The sequence below is a fragment of the Hermetia illucens genome, chromosome 3, assembly GCF_905115235.1.
Source record: "Hermetia illucens chromosome 3, iHerIll2.2.curated.20191125, whole genome shotgun sequence".
NCBI classification, from domain to species: domain Eukaryota; kingdom Metazoa; phylum Arthropoda; class Insecta; order Diptera; family Stratiomyidae; genus Hermetia; species Hermetia illucens.
In genome coordinates, this window is record NC_051851.1 from 180,262,187 (window position 1) to 180,286,039 (window position 23,853).

At 37.5% G+C, this 23,853-nt stretch overlaps 4 protein-coding genes and 1 pseudogene across 9 annotated transcripts; 3 read left to right on the top strand and 2 right to left on the bottom strand.

Moving 5' to 3' along the window:
* The first annotated feature begins 988 nt into the window (after nt 1-988).
* Nucleotides 989-1,773, top strand: LOC119652205 (annotated as a pseudogene).
* A 9,153-nt stretch (nt 1,774-10,926) lies between these two features.
* Nucleotides 10,927-14,306, top strand: LOC119652212 (tektin-4). 3 transcript variants are annotated; one of them, XM_038056151.1, is made up of 8 exons: nt 10,927-11,121; nt 11,178-11,411; nt 11,495-11,721; nt 11,784-12,010; nt 12,063-12,357; nt 12,416-12,491; nt 13,551-13,697; nt 13,757-14,306. In XM_038056151.1, exons 1-8 carry the CDS (start codon nt 11,071-11,073, stop codon nt 14,132-14,134), a joined length of 1,635 nt encoding a protein of 544 aa, XP_037912079.1. In that variant the 5' UTR covers nt 10,927-11,070; the 3' UTR covers nt 14,135-14,306. The 3 variants fall into 3 exon arrangements, with proteins under 3 accessions (XP_037912079.1, XP_037912078.1, XP_037912080.1); XM_038056150.1 differs by having other exon boundaries at nt 10,928-11,121; nt 11,178-11,429; XM_038056152.1 differs by lacking the exon at nt 11,178-11,411 and having other exon boundaries at nt 10,929-11,121.
* Nucleotides 14,180-14,584, bottom strand: LOC119652214. Its single transcript, XM_038056156.1, has one exon. The coding sequence runs from the start codon at nt 14,416-14,418 to the stop codon at nt 14,308-14,310; it is 111 nt and encodes a 36-aa protein (XP_037912084.1). The 5' UTR covers nt 14,419-14,584; the 3' UTR covers nt 14,180-14,307.
* A 126-nt stretch (nt 14,585-14,710) lies between these two features.
* On the top strand, nt 14,711-16,548 carry LOC119652213 (splicing factor 45). 2 transcript variants are annotated; one of them, XM_038056155.1, is made up of 5 exons: nt 14,711-14,948; nt 15,012-15,472; nt 15,689-15,983; nt 16,042-16,216; nt 16,394-16,548. In XM_038056155.1, exons 1-5 carry the CDS (start codon nt 14,802-14,804, stop codon nt 16,489-16,491), a joined length of 1,176 nt encoding a protein of 391 aa, XP_037912083.1. In that variant the 5' UTR covers nt 14,711-14,801; the 3' UTR covers nt 16,492-16,548. The 2 variants fall into 2 exon arrangements, with proteins under 2 accessions (XP_037912083.1, XP_037912082.1); XM_038056154.1 differs by having other exon boundaries at nt 14,716-14,948; nt 15,683-15,983.
* Nucleotides 16,549-19,035: 2,487 nt separating this feature from the next.
* On the bottom strand, nt 19,036-23,821 carry LOC119653094 (alpha-tocopherol transfer protein-like). 3 transcript variants are annotated; one of them, XM_038057599.1, is made up of 7 exons: nt 22,733-23,813; nt 20,472-20,659; nt 20,260-20,410; nt 20,046-20,193; nt 19,791-19,947; nt 19,498-19,737; nt 19,036-19,413 (listed from the first exon to the last, which is right to left on the bottom strand). In XM_038057599.1, exons 1-7 carry the CDS (start codon nt 22,824-22,826, stop codon nt 19,402-19,404), a joined length of 990 nt encoding a protein of 329 aa, XP_037913527.1. In that variant the 5' UTR covers nt 22,827-23,813; the 3' UTR covers nt 19,036-19,401. The 3 variants fall into 3 exon arrangements, with proteins under 3 accessions (XP_037913527.1, XP_037913526.1, XP_037913528.1); XM_038057598.1 differs by having other exon boundaries at nt 19,485-19,737; nt 22,733-23,809; XM_038057600.1 differs by lacking the exon at nt 19,036-19,413 and having other exon boundaries at nt 19,565-19,746; nt 19,885-19,947; nt 22,733-23,821.
* Between the last annotated feature and the right edge of the window lie 32 nt (nt 23,822-23,853).

Below are 23,853 nucleotides of genomic sequence, written 5' to 3' on the forward strand. Positions count from 1 at the left end.
GAGTTTTTGCCTCCCTTTTAGTCTGTTCATATAATTTTTTTCTTCCTTTCCCTGAAGACTGCTATGCTTTTAGATGCAGGGGGATATTCCATTTTAAAATTTCATAATCCTACAGATATACATATGATGGTGAACATATTCCGAAATTGTTCTCAGATAATATCTTTATGCGCCTTAAAAACTTGCGACCGCTTGAAAAGTGAGCACGAATCCCAAAGAATTTCTATATGGATAGACATATAGAATCTGATTGACATGAAATTCTATTTTACTACACTTCCCGAATATAAGGAATAATTCATTTTCAAAACGAGTTTAAAATAATTGTTTTCATGACTTGAGTCAACATTTTTGTATCTTAATTGTTGATCCGAATCTTTAGTGGCATTGAAAATATCTCCCTTTCAGTGTCCGTTTGAATATTCTCTTTTTTTTGGAAAAATGAAAGATCAATATTAATTGAGAAGTTGCGGCAGAACTAAAAGAGGAAGAACTTTAGTTTTGAGTGTGAAATTTCGTTTTTTGTTTAATGAAATGCGCCTGCCTAATGTTAGACATAATTAGACTGCGGCGCTTTCGCGGATCACAATAAAATTTTCGAGTAGTATTATTATATACGTGGAACCAAGTTAAAGACACGATTCACATAGTGACCTATACAACCCCCGGGGTCACCAAGGTAAGTAAGTGATTCACCAACCGAGATACTTAGCTTTGGAATGAATGGCAAGAAAGCACGAGCGTCCCCATTTGGAAAAAGAAAGGCATTGTTCAAATTACCATCTGATCCGGTTGCTGTCCCCCCCCTGCTTGCAACTCGAATGCCGCTGGTTTGGGTGGTACTCGTCCGGGTAATCATCGCACGGCTCAAGGACTTTCGATTCCTTGGGGGCAAATGTAACCAACTGGCAGTGAGCCAACCGGCAAGTTCGTAACACGCTTTAAGTTTTTCGTCTTCTCGGCCTTCTACGATCGACGAAATGGGAAAATGGTTCGAGTCATTGGGGCAACGAAAACTCATAGGCCAGAGAAAGTACGGTGTCGTTTCTGGTATTCATACAAGGATATAAATAATCGAACGAAATACTATTCGGCAACTGTAATGGAAAGAGTTAAGATACCTGTAATGGGACAAGGCAATATTAATCGTAAATAAGAAACATCAAGTCGAAGCAGTTTTAGACTGTATTCTCTATTGATTTTTTCTAATATATATATTTACTAATGTGTGTGGGATTAGTGTGCTCCTAAATATAAACAACAAAGAACCTATAATAAAATATTTATTTAGGAGGATTAAATACAGTGGTTGGGTCATGATATGCCCGCTTCGAGCGCCAGGATTATATGTTCCTCAGGCCGTTAGTGTTGTAAGTCGCTTACGCGCACCGCCAGGAAATATCCTCACTATACGCAGCAGAAGAACAGAATAGCAACTTCCCTATTCGAATACGCTCGTCTACTCAAAATATCCCTAATAAAATGGCAGTTTGCTTAAAACAATTCCATTTCAGCTATAACAAGCCCCCTGAACTGAACATTCTTCTTAGGGTACCACACTTTACTTTTTATAATCACACCCTGAGATCGTATGCATCTTGTATATTGCATCAATATGAACTCCAAGAGAGAAATTCGATCTAAGGAACTTTTTTCCGCGTTAAATGATTGCTTATACAGTAATATGTATAGATACGCGTATTTAGCACTAATCGACTTGACGAATTTATAATTCCTCGGCACAACGATACATTGATAAATTTTACAAAATAAGTGGAGATACTACGAATTTTCATAGATTTAGAAAGAATGAAAATGGCACCATTAAATGCATTTTAAAGGCACTATCATTTTCAGTGGCAGTGGACTGCCCAGAACTAAGCAATTTAAATAACACGAGTCAATGCTATCAGCCAGTGGAGAACTGCCTTATGAAATTGCTTCTCGCATTAGGGCAACTTGACTGACGTGGTGATCCACAACTGGTGTTCTTTGTGATCGACTTATCAACGAACGTCTTAAATCTAAAATTCATCGAAATATCTATCGTCCTATCGCCCTTTATGGTTCTGAGTGTTTACCAACTATAAAAGACAATGCGATAATGGAGACGAAGATGTTACGTTGGACTAGTGGCGTGACACGCTTTGATCACATCCGAAATGAGGATATACGCGATCGATATAGGTTTGCACTGATCCTGGAAAAATTACGAGAAAGGCATCTTCGATGATATGGTCACGTAACTCGCGCAAACGAAAATTCACTAGTCAAGTATTCGTCTAGATAGCCAATATTAGCGCCTTAATGATCTAATCATGTTGTACGCATGTATGGTCGGACTCAATATCCAATAAGAAAATTAGAAAACATTACCGGTGTAAACAAAAAAGTTTGTGTGCATATAAATTTGATATTTTCAAGCCTGAAGAATTGTTTTGTCAAGAGAAAGCGCTTGAAAGCAAAGACATATTCTTCGTCTTCTGTTCTTGTCAGGTAAATGTCTGTGCATGTATCAGACATCAGACAGACAAATGTCTGTCGCAGACAAAAATGTCTGTTTCAGATAAACGTCTGTTTCAGATAAACGTCTGTTTCAGAAAAAGTCTACTTCTATATCAGACAAATGTTTGAGCCTGCCTCGGATGAATGTCTGCTTCTGTATCAGACAAATGTCTGAGTCTGGTTCAGACCTCAGACACTCTGTATCAGACAACAGGCAGACAGATGTCTGTGTCTGAAGCAAACAGGTGGGTGGGCAATTGAATCACACAGTACGTGCATATAATAAATAACGGAAATCATTTACTTTAAACTTTCGCTCCAACATATTTCCCATATTGCCTAAACAACGTGCAAATCGATAGTAGAATAGTTCGCTTCGAGGTTTTTTAACTGTAGGCGCCAGCACCAGCTTCTGCTGCTTCCATAACGCAGAAAATATCCCGTATTAATAAGCACATTCCGGACAACTAAACGAGTCTAGAGTTTAGTACATGCTCATTTAGTATGTCGTCCATTATCGTAGCAACTACTTATGCACTAAGCCAATAGTCACCCGACTCGTGCAATTTTGCTTCCATTTGAGCCTGTGACCCACATATTGTTGAAAAGTTTTCTGTAGAATTCACTTATATGGCAATTTCTACTCTTTCTTGCATAAATTTGGCAGGTATCAAAGAAAATTTCCCCGAACAGTGCTTTTTCTATTATCCTGAAATGAAGAGAGGACTGGCAAGTTCTACACAGGTTTTCTACATCGATAACTCAAAAACGAAAAGTGGGTTTTTCCTTTGGGATAATATGCAATCATTTTTCAAACTGAAGTATATGCGATCCTAAGTACGGCAAACTGGGTTATTGATGAGCGGATGAGAGGCAGGCGTATCGTAAACTGCAGCGATAGCCAGGCTGCACTGAGGGCTTTGAGTTGTCCTTTGATCACTTCGAAAATCGTTCGAGAATGCAGAAACCGTTTGAACTCTATTTCTAGATTTAATACGGTGGAACTACTCTGGGTACCTGATCACTGTGGTGTAGAGGGAAACGAGGTCTCGGATGTCTTAGCAAAAGAGGGTTCAATCTCCCTATGTCAGGACCGAAACCAGCAATCCGAATATCAGTAGCATTGGCTAAGACTGTCTTCATAAACTGGGAACAAGCTTCCCATAATGACAGGTGGTGGAGCTTAAATGCTGCTAGACACCCCAAACTCTTCCTGTCAGAACCTTCCATGCATACCGTGGAGTTTATCCTGTCCTAAAGCAGAAGACTTCCAGAAGTATTGTAGGACTTCTGACAGGCCATGATTCACTATCTGGACATATGTTCAGAATAGGAATTGTTCATAAATGATACGCCTCCCTCCTATAATGAAGGAGCATTTTCTATGTGAATACCCCCCATGGACGCATCAGACATCAGATCTTTGGTGCTGATGTGGTCCAGTAGCAGTTAGACGGGGAGTCGAGTACAATGGGCTACCATGGCCTGAGTGCTCAGAGACTATAGCTTCTGCCCCCCCCCCCCCCCCTCCACAAATACACAACACACACACACTCCTTCCCTTAATCATCTTACTGTGTAAAGTTGAATTTTAGTTGAGTGTTAGAATTATGAACATCTACACATATATGAAACGGCATGCTCTCCCAAAGTTATAGAAGGTAAGGATATGCGATCGCGTGAATTTACTGGAACTCGAGACATATGTAGAATGTCAGTAACGTACAAATAAAACACATTTTTCATACCTAAAGCACCCATCTTCCGGGTTTCAGACTTGTTGCCATTTCTTTAAAAAAAAATATTAAAAGAACCTCAAATTGGCTCAATCATGCATAATATTTTACTAAATTGAGCAAAGTGTAAGACTAAATGAAATTGTAATCTAAATTTATATAATCTATTTTTAGAGAAAGAGTTAAATAAGCAACAATATCTCGTTTTTCAGCCCTTCAGTTAAAGAGAGATTATTAGGAAACATATATTAAGCAACTATTTAAAGACTGCATCATAAAACTCAGCGTCCACCCCAAAGGATGCTTATTGCATTGTGTCTCGCCTCGGAGGAATATATTTCGCTGCAATTCCAGGATGCTACTAAAATAATACCAATAGAAAATACTGTCAGTGGATAAAATCAAAAGTGGATAAATATATGATTTATACTAAACAACTGTCAATAAATTTATTTTATGGCAATTGAGAGGCTTTCCGCTACTTTACTACTTTATTCAGTCTTTATCTCCCCACGCGCTTATACGACCGGTCCTGAATTCGAGAATACCGCCACACACATCTACCAAGAAAATACAACCCCTGTCTTAAGAGATCTCTTTTTCATTCAAACCAATGTATGTATTTAATACGATGGGATAAATTCCGGAAGAATATGTTTACTCCATTTATTGAATCTTACCGGGGTATTGTTAATAGTAGATTTATCATGCTTTGCCCCAAAAGTGATTGTTTCTGCTTATTTTACCTTCTTATTGTAGTTGAAAATTCTTCTTTCGAATGGAAGTGGTGAAATGTTGTCTCAAAAGTATTGTCATTTTTACCCCATTATCGTATTACATAAAGTACTCGTATCCTATCCTTATAGCAAATAGATAGCATTTTCATCATCGTCGCCGTTCCAAACATAATAGTATTTAAATCACAAATGAAATTGGATCGCCTTGAATGAATGGATACTCATCTTTCCATCGAGCGCTTCTGAGCAGTCATAATGTAAGACAATAAACAGACGAATCAAGTGAATACTCTCCAAAATTGAATTAATCACCTCAAAGCATTCACTTATCTCGACATCCTTGTGAACAACACTTTGAATAATTTACGAAAACCCGATTGAAGAAAGTGCTTGCAGCAAGGACTGGTAGACATGACGCAACTGCAGAAGTTCTACATGCTGCAGAAACTGTGGCTCGAACTACACAAAAGGTCTAGCCCAAATTGTTCGCTTAACCTAGCGGCAACCACAAATCAGACACAATTCTTCCCCATTAAGGGAGCATTTAAATCACTTTGCGTTCAATCCATTTGGATTTCGCTTGGCAAAGACAACCCCAGGTTGACATGAATTTTCCACGCTCAGCTCCGCATGTTCTCCCCGCTGTGTAATTTCTCATATTATACTGTAACTTGGGGTGACATTGACTTAGACATGATGTTCTTTGTGAAAGGCCGTTTGCAAACAGAGCCATTTCACCATCAAAGTATTAGCAATCAGTTTCACAAATAAAAATACCAGTTAAATACTAGTTATTCGAAAACACTATTTATGGATTGATATGAGTGATTTGAAAAATTTCAGCATCATACTCTTCATTTTGCGGTACAAAAAGATTCATTTCTACGAATGCTACTCCATTCTTTAACTTTTACCATCATTACTCTATTTCTTGATTATCAAAAGATACAATCTCCCTTTCAAAAATCATGTTTCTGCGGATTCCAACCCCCGGCGAAATGAGGCGCGAGAGAAATTCGAAATTTGCGGCGATTACGCAGGATTTAACTCACCACCTCCAGCCAGTATTCATACTTTAACGAAGTTAGGGTTTATAGTTTTGGGGTGAGTGGGGGTCGGGAGTTCATTGAATGTCCATGTCCATTTTTATAGGGATTATTAAAATCGCGGTTAGTAGGGTGATAAAGAATAATCATAAAAATATTTCAAGCTTTTAAACTGGTACAGCTGGTGGAATTATTTGCTGAATTTTATTGTAATTCTAATTGCGGTCACGCTGAATTTTCCGCCCAGTCGTTTAATTTTGATTGTTACTTTTTAATTAGGAATACCAAACAGAAGCTACCCTCAATTGGGATGTTACTATTTTCTTGAGATTAGGTATTAAGCAATTAGTTTTTATTAGAAACCGCGGTGTTATCTTCTGGGTACACTCATCGAAAAATTGGAGGAAATGAAAAACGTGCGCCTGGACTTGAAAAATTTCTTCCTTGATTACACGGGAGTTCATTGAATGTCCATGTCCATTTTTATAGGGATTATTAAAATCGCGGTTAGTAGGGTGATAAAGAATAATCATAAAAATATTTCAAGCTTTTAAACTGGTACAGCTGGTGGAATTATTTGCTGAATTTTATTGTAATTCTAATTGCGGTCACGCTGAATTTTCCGCCCAGTCGTTTAATTTTGATTGTTACTTTTTAATTAGGAATACCAAACAGAAGCTACCCTCAATTGGGATGTTACTATTTTCTTGAGATTAGGTATTAAGCAATTAGTTTTTATTAGAAACCGCGGTGTTATCTTCTGGGTACACTCATCGAAAAATTGGAGGAAATGAAAAACGTGCGCCTGGACTTGAAAAATTTCTTCCTTGATTACAAAACATCAGTGACTCAGATTTTCTATTTAATGAATCCGCGTATCCTGACGAATAGTAAGGCAGTGGGTCTCCTCTATTATACCGAGATTATGATTATGATCAATTTAACGTATCTGTTACGAGGAGTAACATATCGAAACTAGCGAGCCACTTGTGTACCTAGTTAACGTTTAAGCAGACGGTAGTACCAGACTCGTTATCACATAGCATTGGGATCAAGTTCAAGTTGTCACTAATAGTTTAATCTTGTTGCTATGGTATATGAAAATATCATAGTGAATGTAATCAATAATGTACTTAAAAGCCTTCATGTCGACTTATGCGTACGAGGAATCCACACGATGAGTGGATCGCCCTTGGGTCAGAAAAGGAATGTAAACTTATTGAAAAGCGTCCTATAGCCACTAACCATACGTAGTATTTTAAATAGTAATTGTATGAAATTGTCAGGTCAAACATTGTAATCAAACTTATAGAGATTATCGATAACTTGAACCTCTAGCGAACATTGGTAATATCGGTAATATCGATAGTATGAAAACAAGACGAAGTACACTTTGCCTTAAATGGAGAAATGATATAGACGAAGATGCCAGGCAGCTCCGAGGGATATCGAATTGGTAGACATCTGTGCAAAATCGGGACGGATAGGGTATCCTACTAAGATAGGCCCAGACCAGGCTCCTGTTGTTGTGCCGTTGATGGTGATTACTATTTATTTTTTAGACGGTGTGCTGGTGGAGCTAGTTGAGCGTTAGTTTCGACCTCTGGGCGCCACGATGACCACGAACATGACTGCTCCTGCTACAGCTCTTCGCCAACTACTTCAGCAGATATGCGTAGCAAAAGATGAAGTGGAATAAGGATGTGAAACTCTTGTTGCACCAGAGATTCGTCGAACGTTTCCCACAATACGCGCACGTAACTGTGTAGCGGGTCGCAGACCAGCACTGCTTCATTACTTGTAGCGACACAATCCCGGTCGTCATCACGGAGCGTGTTCGGCTCGAGATGATCGCGGAAACTGATGACCAAGAGTCGATGGGGCAGACGCGGCGGCATCAACAACACTATACCGCACTGCAAGCTGCAGTTTCAGTACTCGCCGAAAAACTTTCCTTCACCGTCCAGCTGAAGTCTCCGCTGAGAATCGGGACGAATTCAAAAAAGCGTGTATAGAATTCTCGGAAATGGATCCTTTGTATAGGCTAAATATTGCCGGGCTCTATGCATCGCCAGCAACTCCGAAAATTCTATCTCAAATCAATGAAGAGATTGCATCTCGACTGTGTGCTGATATGTCGCTACTGCAACTATAACCACTTGTGTATTGTAATGAATTTGCGGCCGTCAGATTGCAAGGTCAGAAGATTTGCATTCGCGTTATTGTTTTGAGTGGCCGATCCACCATGGAAAATTCGTCTGGAACGTCGGCGGAACTCACTTAGGCAGGACATTGCTAGGTTGACCATAATCAGCCCTTATAATACCAGCAGGCGGATGAAGAATTAAGTGCACAGGGTTTACCGGAACTATGCCATCCTGAATGAGACACTCGTAGTTGAAATTCAGGACACACTAAAGCAGGAACTTTCTGTCGTATGCAGTCGGTTGCGATGGTATGGCGAAAGTTACTCCAGAAGTATCTAAAATGCAACATACGCGAGGAAATAGCGGAGCTTTTTCAGATCACTCAACGAATTCCAACAAAGCGTCTAAACAGTGCATCTTTCAAGAGGATTCATCGAGTTCCCTTTGGTTTTGCGTGACACTGAACCCCCTCTCATGGCTTCTGAATGATGCTAGAGGGCATAGTGTTGCAATAAAATATGGCTTACGTGCTAAGTGCGCGCTGACACACTTGATGTACTTAGATGACATGCTGGTACTGACGATCACCTTAGAAGCTTGTTGCGAAGGGTAGACCAGTTTAGCCGTGATATTCGGATGGAATTTGGATTAGACAAGTGTCGAATTCGAGCTATCCGCAAAGATCATCACAAGCCGCATGCCGGGCATAGCATTGGTGACCTGCAAATCTAAACTATGACCGAGACAAACGGCTAAAAAAACCTAGGAATTCTGCAAGGAACCGAAGAATAAGATAAGCGGATTGAATGTATTCGCTATCTCTTCACAGGATTATTCATTCAGAATATTGCCGTGGACGAAACCCGATCTGGAAAATGTCTAGTGGTGAATACGGACTGCTATGTCCAAATTTCGAATGCATCATCCAAATTCTGCCATGTAGAGGGTGAACATGCGCATGCAGCTGTCTATAAAGTAGACTGTCGGCTAACTCCACTTTCCTTGAATGATCGATCTTTCAGTCCTCTGAGTGGAGTGTAGCCGGACTAGGAGCGGATCGATGAATGGAAGTCGAACGCAATGCACGGCAAATACGTGAATTGCCTATGGCAGCCATTTGTCGATTTGCATTTATCGAACCAATGGCTATGTTGCCGAGACGGAAGGATTTATGTGTGCCATTCAGGATAGCGTATGAGCCGCAGGCAATACTCGATAGTTCTGCTTACAGCATGTATTGGAACCAGCAAGTTCTAACTTCTTTTGAAGAGAATTGGCTTTAAACCCTTCCTTCCATGTTTTGGTTTGATAAAATGAGGGCGATTTTGAAATTAAATTTTGTAAAAGCTGCCCATTCTATTTTCGAACCGATCCCGTTAGTTCTAGTACGAGCCATAATTACATGTGTGCTAACCAAAACTGCATTTACACTTCCTTCGTTGGATTTACGGTTTGATCAAAAACACAGAAGAAGTTAGATCAAGTCTCAAAAACGAAGAAATTTCAACATCAAATAAACTATTTTTTTATTTTGATTTCATTCTTTATCTTCAAAATAAAAGAAACCGCAAATCAATAGGTTAATGCATTTCTGAGAAATCACAATTTTAAAAACGCTCTACAAATTTTACTCGAGTGTAAAAAGTGCTCTTAATAAAATGCTACAGGATGGATGGTATATTAAAACAACCGAAACCCTGAAACTAACCAAACTGAAATTATATGAATCTTTCGCTTCCGTATTTCCTATCAATAAAACCCTTTTATAAGAGCGTATGTAATCTCATTTTCCATTCTCCAACTTACGGAAATTCACAATTAAATCTTAAATCAAAAACCAATTCAACTGCGAACGTGCATTCATCCTGATAAATGACTCTCAACTGGAATTCGTATGAAATTTGAATAAAAGTTAATCACTTTAACGGAAGTTAACGACGATTATGAGCTCAATGCCTCTCATGAATATAATTTACTTCGCACCCTTCATTTAATCGAATCTCTTTGCACAGCATAACAAAACGTAAGAAGTCATTTTCCTACTGTAGAAATTACATAGTATGCCACTATCAATGTCCGGATATCTTGGAAATCGTATTAAAATTAAATCATAGCAAATTGTTCGAAATAAGGAGAGAATAAGAGGAATGAAGATTTCCCTGGCTATTTACGAACTTATTGTAGCTTTGATTTAGTGGAGAAATGTAAAGTCCTCCCCTGAATTTTACCGTGGAGCTATGACTCTGTCCTGAAATGATACTTTTTTAATTTAAATGTCACAAATGCTGATTTATACCCAGAAGATTTTTTGGGTGGTGCGAGACATGATATAAGGATACATACAAATTTTCACCATCGGATATATAAATGTAAATCATGTTAAAGTGATCTCAAAGCGGTGTTTATCTCGTTCGCAAGTTAATAAAGTTAGTCAGGTGTATTTTTAATTATTACCAAAAATTTCAAAGGATATTGTCGAACTTTTAGTTAAATCTTTGATTACTGATCGAATATTTGTAAATAAATTAAGGCGCAAAATAGTGGTGTCGAAGTCATAATGAATTGAAATTTCGAAGCTAATTCAGAGGGAAAAAATGATATTCGGCGGGAACTGCATTTACTTTTATTGTTTAGTTTAATTTTTTAAATGGCTTCTATAACACATTACAAAAGTTTAAATTTACCAGTTTAATGGAATAATGTGCAATCAAAACAATCGTTAAAATATTTATTGATTTTCTTCATTCGACAGTTATATCAAAAACATTGAACATGCCAACCTTTCAGAACATAGTAACCAACTCGTTACTCTTCATAAACAAAATTATTTTTAGGTGTTTGTAATTTTCTATATTGAGTCTTAGCATATCTTTCTGGGATATTTTGCAATTTGTGAAATATGAATCCCTCAGGAAGGTGCCCACCGTGTCCCCAAATTGGTTGCTTTAAGGTAGTAAAAATAGCCTCAACATTGATTTCTATTTATTCTATTGCTTTTACGAAAAGGACGGTTATCATCATGTGGGCGTAACTCCTGCACCTTGTTTGCCGACCGACGTAGCTTACACAGAAGGAAGGACTGTTAGAGATGTAGTGGGAAAAGATTGTCTTGCCAGCAATTCATTTCCAGGCTGTGAATGTTTTAATTTTGCAGAAGCAAGTCAGCTTCCGAAGAATCAGACCTTTCACCAGAATTCTGGTGCAATGACTGAAGAGGAAAAGATGGAAACACCCGTACCCGTAAATGAAATAAAAGCAGTTTGTGCACAATTTTCATATAATACACTCAATTGTTGACTTATTTTACCATAATATTATTCCAGCGTATTGATCACAAAAAGGCAGATGAAAGTCTGTTCCCACCCTGCTATTTGCCGCAACCCAATGATGAACTCTTAGTCAGGGAGAGACGTATCGATTCCAGTGGTGAGCAGGTAAACCATCAAACCGATCGTCGGCTGATGCACCAAAGAGTTACGGCCGCAGACTGGCGCATGAGTAATCGCAATCTATTATCTCGCACTTGCAATACATTGGCTCATATGAAAAAGTAATGCAACGAATTACTTCAATTAGTCATTCAGGGTGCTAACATCCCATATCATTTTGCAGGAATGAGAATGATTGCAAAAACACGATGGCACGCGCCTATGCTATTATCGACAAAACCCAAGCTGCAAGTACTCAAAGTGTCCGAGACCGGTCAAATTTAGTAACCAAATGGAAATGCACCATAGAAAGAGCTATTGCAGCAATGATCCAAGAGATAACAGCGTTAGGCGAAGAGCGATTGCGATTGAAGCAATCTTTAGTTGTTCTTGGCATGCCCTATTCAATTGGTATGCACATTTACAGGAGTGGAATTCTAGAAATTATTTCTATGAATTGTAGCTACTGAATGCCTTCAAAGAAGATGTACTCGGCCTGAATCAGAAAGAATATATGATCAACCGGAGGCCGAAATGCACAAAGAGTTGGAGCTGATTGAACGAATTCGTAAACTCTTAAACGCAACGTTGGCTGATGTTGAAGCACAACAAGAGCAGAATCGGCAGCATCGTCAACTGCTCGAAATGGATTGGAGCGACAAGAAAGTTTCCAATGAAATCGAAACCTTGAATGTATCACTTAATAATCATTCAACAATTGTTTTGTTCCATGCTGGTGCAACACGATTTCCGGCTGAGTGAGTTATTAATAATCCGATTTGAAAGCATTTGATTAAGGAATTTCATCCTTTATAGCCAGTCATCGGAGGAGTATTGGGAACACTTTTCTAAAAATATACTGGAAGGGGCGGAAAAGTGCCGCCAAAAATCCGTAAGAAAAATTATTATTTTGGAAGGATTTCATTTTCAAGTTAATACTTTCCAATTGATATTTTCACTCACTCTCATCTGAGGTAAACTTTAGAAGAAAAAACTTCCAGCGAATTATATTGGTGTTGGTTCAAAAACAAATTTCATTTAAGCATCACGTATAGTTATTATCTCAGAAACCAACCTATCTTTTCAAACAGTACTTCAGGTTCCAAGTCCAGATAGTGGAGGATGGTGAACAACGTTGTACAAAATATATAAGTGTTCCGAAGCGGGGTATTGGATGGATGTTCGGCTGATGAATCTCACTGTTATATCAGCTGATCGTACAATTGACTTCTTCACAGCATACGCACCACAAATAGGTCGACCCGATGCCGAAAAAGATGCTTTCTGGCAGCTTCTGGGCACAATGACCTGTATAGTGCCGATGAATATATCGTCATTGCAGGGACCTTAATGGTCATGCAGATGAAAAGACAGACGGCAACAAGTGCTAGGGGGGGGAAAAGGGTTTGAACCACTCAATGAGAGTGGCGTCGGTATAGTCGACTTTGCGGATTCTCACGACCTTTTACTTGTCAATACATGGGTTATCAAACCATTGTTTCATATCCCTACATTTTATAGTAGGAGAAATAAAACGCAAATCGCGTCAATGACGAGAACGCGATCTACTTTAAACTTGTCAGTATTATGCCTTATATTTTGGTTGGGTAAGTTCTGAGAACAAAGCCTATTATAGTTCATGCTGCTTACATTTTAGGCCCCAACTATCTTACCTTCCAGCTGATATGGAAAGCTAATCGTTTTGAAAAATACGAATTAAACCTTTTCACCCGACATGACCATATTCTGATAAAGTTACATCCTCCTTTCACATGGCATGGGTTTGTGTAAGTTCAGCACAAAAATCATGCCGCTTATTGCATTTGAAGGAATTCATCAAATTTCGTGCCAATAGGTTCAGCGGTTTCCGAATAAATTGGGTGTGACAGACTGACACACGCTGAATCGATTTTAATTAGATTTTATTTTACACAAATGGAAATATTTTCAGGTCGCTCTACGTGGTACACTGAATGGCATTCTCATGAATGCCGCTCGAGACCTTCGGTCCCAGGCAGATGCAGTAGAACTGGCCTTCACAGCTCGTATTGGTTGTATGGAGGAAGTAGAGAAAAGACTGACTTCTGAATTAAAAGATGTGAATCCATATGATATAGAATAGAGGGTCTGGTTCCACAATAACGTTTCTTTTTTTAGTGCCTCCAAGAGCTTGCAGACACCGAGAATTTGATAGTCAAAATGACACGAGGAATATTAAGTCTAGATTGTGGAATGAAGGTAGCCCAAACACGACTAGATAACCGATCCCATCGACCCAATGTTGAAAATTGCCGTGATAAAACTCAGCATTGCCTTGTTGAGGAGGTTGAAATCATCCACAATGGAATGTCCGCAATGAAGGCGGCGGCCGATGAAGCAGAAAATACCAAACGGATGTTGATGGATGCGAGGACTGAACTTGAAAAGGAAATCATGTTAAAGAGACGAACTATACTGATGGATAGGGAACGCTGTATGCTAATCCGCTCACATTTCCCATCTGCAACCCAGCTTACTGGTTATGCAAAAGTTTAAAGGAATTCTTTCGAAATTTGTGCAAATAATGAAATTCAAACTCCATTTTTAAGTTAAAATCTACATACTTTATATTTTATAACATTCTTCCACTATCGTTTCTAATGCTACAATTCACTTAGTAATATCAATACTGTGTTCCGTTATATGGCAAGTAAAATATAGTTCTTCAGCTAATTGTTGATGAATAGTGCACATCCCATCCACTGTATTAACCGAAAGGCTAGGTAGACGGGAACAAGCGTGAGCGAAATGTACAAATAATAGAAGCCGTCTTCCGACATTTCGAGACAGCAGCCAAAGTTGTTTACTGCAGTCAGCTGATTTTACTGACGGTGTTGCCAAACACCGTCATTGAAATACCAACTTGAATTCAACTGCCACTTATTTAGTGATTCTTTATTATTGTCCGAGCAACTGCCGAAATAAATGATGATGCTAATGGGAATTACGATTCAGACACTCGCGATTACAGTAGTAGCTCCCATTTGAGTTTCTTCAGTACGCCCTTTGACGGTATTTAGATTTCTGATACAATTTCGAAATTACTACGTTCACATGCGCAACTTTTTAAAACTGTCAGCGAAATGTTTGATGTTTCTTATGTCAGTGCACTGCTGGTTGCTTCACTTGGTTCTGTTCGGCGGAGGATTAAATTGAGTAGAAAATGGATCTATACGATGATCTGGATACAAAGCAACGTGTTGGCCAGATTGATGGCTGGTCGTCCGGGATTAAGATGCTTCAAACACAATTAGCAGCAAAGAAAGCAACAGTACCACCAGTACGCCGTGACCCACCGAAGAAGCAGACTGTGTGTTTATTGTTTATATATGGTTGCCAGTATTGTTGTTGACAGAATAATATCCGCTTTCAGATTCTAGCACCTGTTTTCAACCTCACAGCTAGGAGAGAAACGGATGAAAGTGAAATCCCTATTCCGGCGCTCAAGTCAAAACTACAAACGACTACAGTTGCAGAGCCACTTCAACCGAAAACCGTATCTCGACCGGCTGATTATGATTGGGATTTCATTGATGAATACGATCCCATGTGGCCGAATGAATATGAGAAACTGATCAAGGATAAGCGCGAAAGTGATAAACGTGACCTGCGTGGGAACGACCGTGACCGGAAACGGGGCAGAAATTCACGGTTTGGTGGTGCCGGCGGACGGGATGATTCACCACCGGCCAAATCAGGATTTGCCAGCCGTGTCAGCGAGGAAGATTCCTATAACCGATCTCCACCTTCAACTAACTCCTCGAGGGCAGGTGGTGCAGCAATTGCTCCGCCGCCATCTTTGCAAGAAGGTGGTGGTTCCGCGAACAATGAAAAGTAAGTTTGGAGTCGGAACCTGGCATCATATTTGATATTACAATTGCCATGAAAATATCTTTTCCAGAAATAAAAACTCAACACCGTCTCCGTCGCTCAGTATCGATATATGCTGAATAAAAATTAATTCTAGCGACGGAGACGGGGTTGAGTTTTCATTTCTAAAAACTTTGCTAGAAATACCGCGAGCACGTATTGATCCTTTTCTAGTTCTAGTGTTGTTACGATTCCGTATGGTGCCAATTCAGTGGCTGCAAAAATTATGGCAAAGTACGGCTTCAAAGATGGACAGGGTCTTGGCAAGCAGGAACAGGGAATGTCAATGGCATTACAAGTAGAGAAAACATCCAAACGAGGTGGAAGAATAATTCATGAAAAGGAATTGATTATGCCTCCGCCAGCGATTCCAAGCCCGCCTATACAGTCAACAGCACCCATTGAGGCACAACCAAAGAGTGAACCCACCATCACAGAAATTATGAAATCACCAAGTAAAGTCGTCCTGCTAAGGGTAAGGGTAAACTCGCAACGTGCCCTAGGTGCAAATAAATATATTTTTTTGTATCTAGAATATGGTTGGCCCAGGTGATGTGGACAGCGAGCTCGAACCAGAAGTCAAGGACGAATGTAATACGAAATACGGAGAAGTGGTGACTGTGGTTATTCACGAACTTCTGGGCGTTGTGGCTGAAGAAGCTGTTCGAATATTCGTCGAATTTAAAAGAATTGAGAGCGCAATAAAAGGTAGAGATTTTCAATTTATTCAGTTCTTTGTGAAATCAATATGAAAGTATAAGCATTGTTTTAAGTTCACGTAAGCTTAGACTTATATTGGACGAAAAGTTGACTTTACGTGAATTAACATCAAATTCGAATGTTGCTAAACTGGCAAAATTGTTCATTCTGTTTCCGCTTTTTCAGCTGTGGTTGATTTGAATGGAAGGTTTTTCGGTGGGCGGCAAGTTCGGGCCGGTTTTTATAATTACGATAAATTTAGAAGTGAGGAATTGAACGATTAATTATTTTAGTTTAGATGTACATTACTTATGGTATCAATAAATTGTGTCGCCTTTATTTATTCGACTTTTTAATGTGTTGTCTTTGTCAACATGTTTGAGCACTTTCTCGGAGTCTACTGCTATTTGCTGCTCATATGTCTTCTTAAACTGAGCGTTATGGCAAGTGATTGTCGAAATATAAAAATTGCCTGGTTCCTTACATTTGGTGAAAGTATCTTTTATTTTACAAATACGTATTTCGGCAACCACTCAGTGCCTTCTTTAGCGGAATCATTTCCATTTTATTTGTCGGACTGGACTGGATGTGCTCGCAAGTAATCTTTCTAATAATCATTTGGGAGTGTTCTCCTCTCCTCCAAAAAACACCACCGACTTCGAAACTTTTTTAGCAGAAAATTTCATTTGGCTAACGTTCTAATTTTATTGCAAAAAAGAACTACTGAAAATAAGTCTAGTGTGTTATCGACTACTTATTATCCACTTCCATTAAGACGATTCACGTTCTGTTCGATTGCAGCACGGCGAATAATACAAAATTTTCCACTGACGAATATGCATTTGGGGAAAAAGTAAATGGGGTCACCAGAAATTCTACTAGGGGCGGAGAAGTAGGAATGTGTAAAAGAAGCATTCAATTTCGCGTTTCAGTCATCTATAAATGAGCAAAATACAAATATTTTTGCCTTTTCTCAAAGGGAAGCTCCATTTTGTTATCTAGATATTTGCTTCCTTATAATACTGAAAAAGTGAACATATAATTATGTGTGCATATTTCATTAAGTATATACTTACAATCGATAAATTTTTAATTGTTGATGAAAACAATTAGCCCTAACCAATTGAAAACTCGACAAGCTAAATAAACAAAAACTAATGTAAGTGATATACAAACATAATAAAAGCTGGTCTCTACATTGCTCGTCATAATTTTTCCGAAGAGATTTCCTCGATTATGAAAGTCTCTGTGAGAATATATTCATTGCCTACTATTTGCAGAATTCTAGGTTGACTGGTTATCATATTTCATTCATTCAACATAAATCCAACACATATGTGAATACAAACTATAATATTTCGAAGTGTCCAGTTAGAGTTTTATTAAACTCTATCCACTGTTCTAACACCTTGTTTCCCAAAGTAGAAGTCGCAACCCCAGGGAGGCTATCATCATCATCAACAGTGCAACCCATACTGGCTGTAGGGCTACTTTAATAAGGAACACAAAACATCCCGGTTTTGGACCGATGTCCACCAGTTCGATATCCCTAACAGCTGTCTGGCTTCCTGACCTACGCCATTGCTCCATCTGATTAATTGACGATAATAGATATAGGCTTTCCGGGTTGGATGTTCCTCATATTTATAGATTAATTGACCCACCCACTACACTCTATTGAGCCGGAACCAAACGGTCGTGGTAACGCTCACAAATTTCTTTGTTATATAGACTTCATCCTCCTGTAAGGACCGAATATTCTTTGGAAGATTTTTCTCTCGAACGCGGCTAAGAGTTTGCATGACCGCCATCACGAAGGTCGCAAAGTTGCGTTCTTATTTTCGTAAATTAACATTTTATATATTAAAGTAACTGTTTTTCATATTACATGTTATAACAAAAACATAACGAGTTCTTCACCTTACTGTATATAAGTAATAATTATGGTAAAAAAATGCATTATAAGATAAATGAATGAATCAGTGAATTCACAGAAATTTTCTTTGCAAAGTAAACCAATATTTGAGGATTCATCAGTAATGTCTTCTAATGATAATAACTTATTCCTGTATTTCGTATTTGTAACCACCAAACTGAAACACAATTTCTCGTATAGATACGAAAACGGGCAAGAAATAATGACGCTCTACCTTTCAGTAATTAAATTTTCGTATTCGCTGTGACGTGCGAGACAAAAGTCTATCAAATCTTCTGAAGAAAATTGCCAGTTCATCGAGAGCATCAGCAGGAAACGATACTGCCGCAATCACACTTTCTTCGAAGAGGTTCCAACCTGGCATCCATCAGTTTTTTAGAAGAGTCAGATTGATCTTCCGAAAAATACTGTTGAAACTTCAAGGCAGATAAATGGTTATTTTGTAGAAATCAGTTAAAAACTGGGTGCACTAATTAAACCTCTCTTGAAAACTTGATCGATACAGAGCTGACTGCTTTCCGCTTTGGATTCTCCTATATTAAATTTATTTACACTCTTCGAATCATTGTGGAGCAATGTGAGCAGTTTAGATCCCCGCCGTTACCGCTTTTCATTGATTTCCCGGTGGCTTGCGACTGTGCCAAAATGTTCTACCCAGTTGGGTGGTTTCAGAACAATTGATAGCTATTGTTAGAGCAATAATAGCAATAGTGATACATCCTCAAAGGAATTCCTGCTTCTCGTTGTCGATGTCGTCCTCTATGCGCCATGCGGATTATGACATGCAATCAGACCTATTATCCCAGTATGGCCGAGGAGTGGGTCGTCCTGGAGCTGCATGATGCAGAAAAGTAGAGGAAGAGGATGAAGCACATTGCTAAGAATCGACAAAGATGGCTCAAAGCTGTATATTTATTGATTGCATCAATTCAATTCTCTCTTTTAATAAAGAAACTCCTTCGATTTAATCATCAGGTTCAGTGGATTATTGCTATATAATTAACATTTTCAACAAAATAAATATTCAATAAAAATTAGCATTTGCAACTTTTCGTGATGCTTCTATACCCACTCTCCTAATAACAAACATATGTGGGTATTGTTGCTTTAGGCTGCTTCAAATCGACACCGAAATTGTTTTGCCACTCCATACACGATCAACCAGACCGTTTCAAAGATCACACAAAAGTGGATTCAATATTTCAAATGAATGCTACTATTTTGAATTTAAATCACTTCGTTCCAAATGCACATTCCTCTATGTATTGTTCTGGAAAAAATCAGTATGGTTTTGACGTTATAAACAATTATTAATTTTGGTCACATTAATAAACGGTATACTTATAGCATTTACGTTAAGACTGCCACTATCCGACAAGTTTTCATCGAATATACTCTGATCCTCGTCCTCTTCATCGTCCCAAATGCAATTTTTATACCATTCCAGGTGATGGAAATACTCTGCATCATTAAGTATTGACTTTCGCCAAATAGTATTATCAAAATTTGATTGAGTCCCGCCGTATTCCGCAGGTAAGATTTCTTTTGGGATGTGGTTATGTAATGATTCTAAACTTTTTCCGTGAAGATAAATCTGAAATATCTGGAATGAAAAGAAAGTTGTAGAAGTTTCCACTATTATCATACCCTCTTTCGAATTTTCTCCTTTAAAAATGGTTTCAAAACTGCCAGAATAGCATCAAAATAGAATGGTTGATTTAGTATATGAAAAGCCTTAAACCTTAGAGGGAACGCCTCTTGGATTACTTCAACAGTTTTACGTGAAAGATAAGGCACTAGAAACCTGAAATGAGACGATATTAAGTATTGACAGTAAGTAAATTAATAATATTCATTGAAAATATTATATATAAAGTATGTGATGGAAATTAAAGTGAATACTTTGCGTGACCGAGCCCAGCGCCTGCCATGTCTAATAATACGACAATTCCACCAATTTGTGTCTCTGGTTCTCTAACAGCGTTTTCTAATGCTAAAACATTTGACCTGAATACAGATTCCACTGGACATTTATAAGGATCACATTTTTCTATAAAAATAATAATTTATGAATACGTTCCTTCTGTGAAAATACTGAGGAATATTGCTAACATACCAACCCTAAAAATATAAATTTGCCTTCCATTTGAATCGCGATTCGGAAGCATATATTGCATTTGCATTTTGAGTAGTTCATGCAGCTGACTTATAGGTGATACTCTAAATAACTCAGCGGAATGCTGTTTCATTGAAAAATATTTCAACAACTGAAAAATTTGAACATTATTCAGGAGGCTTTAGAAACTGTTTCCTGTGAAGTTTAAACACCATTCTATACGCCTTCTCCACGTCGAACTTTTTCGCACGTAAAAATCGAAGAAGAAATGCATCATCTCGTCGTCCATGAGGTAGAGTGTCAGTTACGGCGAGCATGTGCCGCAGTTGTATAATTCGCGCCTTTGTCTTTTCTGGTATTTCATCCAGTTCGTGTTCTGCTTTCTCTTGCCATTTTCTACCTAAAACAAAAGCAATTAACACCATGAAGTTTTATGCTTTTAATTGAATTGCTTTTGAAAATTCAGTTGATGTTTGAAATCGCTAAATTAAATATTTTTAAGACTAATTTAACTTTTAATGGAAACAATTATTTAGCTAGTACATTGCAATACATCACGGTGGCGCGATGGTAGGAGGGTTAGGGGGTTGGCCTCTTGATCTCATAGTCCTGGGATTGAATTCCAATCATGTTTGTGTTCGTTTTACGTTTGCCATCAAAAATGTTCTTAGCAAATGGGAGATTACTTTACTTTTTTTAAAAAGGTATATATTTTGTTTAAGGATAAGCTTATCTTTAGATTGCATGCAATTGGTTTTCACTATAAAAATGATTGTGTTGATATAACATATTGCCATCTATATGCCCCACCTCGTAACCATCTTGTTTTTCAAAGTGATTACATAAATGAACATTTTATTATCATTTTCTATTGAATAACAAAGATCTGATTAATGTCTAGTAACTTGTAATCAACGTGCAAATTTGTACAGAATCCAAAGGCCGAAGATGCATTCATGTAAGCTGAAGTTCAGTTTTACATCGATTCTTCAAGTTTTATAGCTTATTCATTGACGTCAGCTTTCACTGGATCACAAGAAAAAACTATTCGTTACTACATTGTAACATTAATGAATGGGTACAAGCGTAAATTGTTTAGTATAAATAATCTAGATTGCGATAATATTCGAATTTAATCCATTTTTAACAACCGTTGAACCCAAAAGGAATTCGTAAAAAGTATGCCCCCATTCAAGCAAATAAAAATTATAATCTGATGAGCGAATTCTTTTTCATTCACGTTTTATACATAAATGATAATGAACTTTGAATCACTTTTTTTTGCAAACAAAAATATTTTAATTTTCCTCATAAGCTCATCACAAGATCATAAAATTTGATGGACCCACAGTGCTTTGACGCACTAAAATGAGAAATCCATTGTCTTTATTGCGCCTTCAAGAGCGTGTTACATTTCACACTACTGAAATCATGAAGTGATTAATCTGTTATCAATTGCAACACATCAATTTGAAATACATTTGAAGTATATTTAAAAAAAAGTGAAGAGTGTCATTGAATCTTTATCATTTTTAATTGTTTAAACAACAGATTATCTTTCTGTGGCCCTTTGTGACGCATTTAGTGTACACATTCCATTATGAACAAGCTAACACTATTCATACACGATGATTTTGCGGGAATATTATCATATATACTTCAAGAAAAATTATTCAGAATCTTGTCTTATCAGCCATTCCGAACCCCAACAAATATTTCAGTTAGTTCATTTACCAATTAGGCAAATTGATTTCTTTTGAACATCACCTTTTCGCTCTGATATTCTAATGTTATGCCAGTTCTGAAATCCTATCTGAAGGTGTACACCGAAACATTAGAATCCGATGGCGACTTGGTAACTTGTATGATCTTTATCGTCAATTAAAGTCAATATTAACGATTTTAATTTATGTGAAATTATATTGTTCAATAGATAAAATACATATCAACGCAACAACTAATGGTATCCCCTATGAGCTTATCACATATAATTTTTTCCAAACGGTGCCGGGTACATTCCATTCAATCCATTTTCCTATTCACCTACCAGGATATTGTTTACTTCTTACATTTGCTCCAATTTCATACATTTTTGAAGGCTGCTCTAGCCTTTTTTCTTGATCTTCTTCTAATTATCCTAAGTTGATAAAATTTATATCAATGCTTAACGTAAAAATATTAAATGCTGGCTTTCCATGTTGATATTGTCATCAATACGCGGATATTAATGAAAAGAGTTTTTTTACGATTTAGACACAGTAAATTCCGAATTTATGGGGTAAAAATGAAAAATTAACATAAAAAAGCTGTCTTAAAGAACATAAATATTGATCGAAATATTATTTTAGGAATCGATTCTAATATTCCATTTCGGTGATCAGAAAATTACAAGAATTTTGTAAACAAAATATACCCCTGGGAGCACCCTCAATTCCATTAATATTAAAAAAAGTGTTTGTCGTGTTTTACTTACTCAGTTTCTCGTTTTTTTCAATTTCTATTTTTGCAAAACGGTGTAGAGGCAATTCTCTGGAATATACTCGTCGTGGTGATTTCCTGCTGGCCATATTCTTTCTGATTTTTCATAAGACTCAGAAATTCCTAAAGCAACACTATTTGATTTGTTCTAAGTTTAACTTAACTTTTTTGTATATCTCATTAACCGCGGCAATTCACACGACTGTATATTGTGGATTATATAGAAACACATTTTAACAAAAACAATATAAAAGCCAAAAATAACACATTTCCGTGGATAATACAGCGTAACAGAAATGTTTACTTCTGCGAAATGAATTCAAAAAAAGCTCTTTAAAAAGACAGCTTCACATAAATGTACACCTTCATCAGCAATTCCTTCAGCTGATGAATAATTGACGAATTCGAGTTCATTCGAAGAAAAGCAAAGATCCAAAATTATTTGCCCGACTTGCCACGGTGAGTTGAATAGAAATTTGGTAAAGGTATATAAACTTAAATATTCATTCCCCACACACTTCATTAAAATCAGTTAAAGATTCAATTTTAGGGCACTCCATTATCTTGATTCAGTTGGAACGAAACCACTGCATTTTATAATTTATAGTGAGAAATTATCTCGAAGGACACTTTTCTAACTTTCAAAAATGCTTGGATTTTGAAATCCATTAAGATCAGAAGCGCTTTAGATCGGAACTGAAAATGTTGCTATTAAGAAAATTTCAAAGTGCCTATCATTGAGCTTTTCAATGGTAAAAGTGAAATTTGGTTGGCAAATTGCCATTGAAAGCGTTGGTTTTTATTTCAGATAAACATCGAATTTACATGTATGTTGTATCATAACATCAAATGAACGACGCGTTCAGTGTTGCACAGAAAACTTTCTTACTCTACTGTATATTGTATATATTTGTTCAATTAAGGATTCTAATAAAACTTTTTCACTTTGTGTAGTATAAGATATCCTGTATAATAAACACGTGCCTTTTAAAATATTAGCAGCTATTAGGGATCTAAATGAGGCACGGTTACCGGCAACTTTTCTAAATATATGAGACTGTGTGCTTTCTATCTTTAAAGGACGCAAGAAGGTTCCCGGAAAAAGGAGTATTAATT

What these genes read in the sequence shown, in the direction of transcription:
- LOC119652212 (XM_038056150.1), top strand. Translation starts at nt 11,071, where the DNA reads ATGAATCCCTCAGGAAGGTGCCCACCGTGTCCCCAAATTGGTTGCTTT. An exon ending in CCGTAAATGAAATAAAAGCA is followed by an intron (nt 11,430 to 11,494) that starts GTTTGTGCACAA and finishes ATATTATTCCAG; the next exon opens with CGTATTGATCACAAAAAGGC. An exon ending in AAAAGTGCCGCCAAAAATCC is followed by an intron (nt 12,492 to 13,550) that starts GTAAGAAAAATT and finishes AAATATTTTCAG; the next exon opens with GTCGCTCTACGTGGTACACT.
- LOC119652214 (XM_038056156.1), bottom strand. Translation starts at nt 14,418, where the DNA reads ATGTCGGAAGACGGCTTCTATTATTTGTACATTTCGCTCACGCTTGTT.
- LOC119652213 (XM_038056154.1), top strand. Translation starts at nt 14,802, where the DNA reads ATGGATCTATACGATGATCTGGATACAAAGCAACGTGTTGGCCAGATT. An exon ending in ACCCACCGAAGAAGCAGACT is followed by an intron (nt 14,949 to 15,011) that starts GTGTGTTTATTG and finishes ATCCGCTTTCAG; the next exon opens with ATTCTAGCACCTGTTTTCAA. An exon ending in AATTGAGAGCGCAATAAAAG is followed by an intron (nt 16,217 to 16,393) that starts GTAGAGATTTTC and finishes CCGCTTTTTCAG; the next exon opens with CTGTGGTTGATTTGAATGGA.
- LOC119653094 (XM_038057598.1), bottom strand. Translation starts at nt 22,826, where the DNA reads ATGGCCAGCAGGAAATCACCACGACGAGTATATTCCAGAGAATTGCCT. An exon ending in AATTTATATTTTTAGGGTTG is followed by an intron (nt 20,194 to 20,259) that starts GTATGTTAGCAA and finishes TTATTTTTATAG; the next exon opens with AAAAATGTGATCCTTATAAA. An exon ending in GCTGGGCTCGGTCACGCAAA is followed by an intron (nt 19,948 to 20,045) that starts GTATTCACTTTA and finishes GTCTCATTTCAG; the next exon opens with GTTTCTAGTGCCTTATCTTT.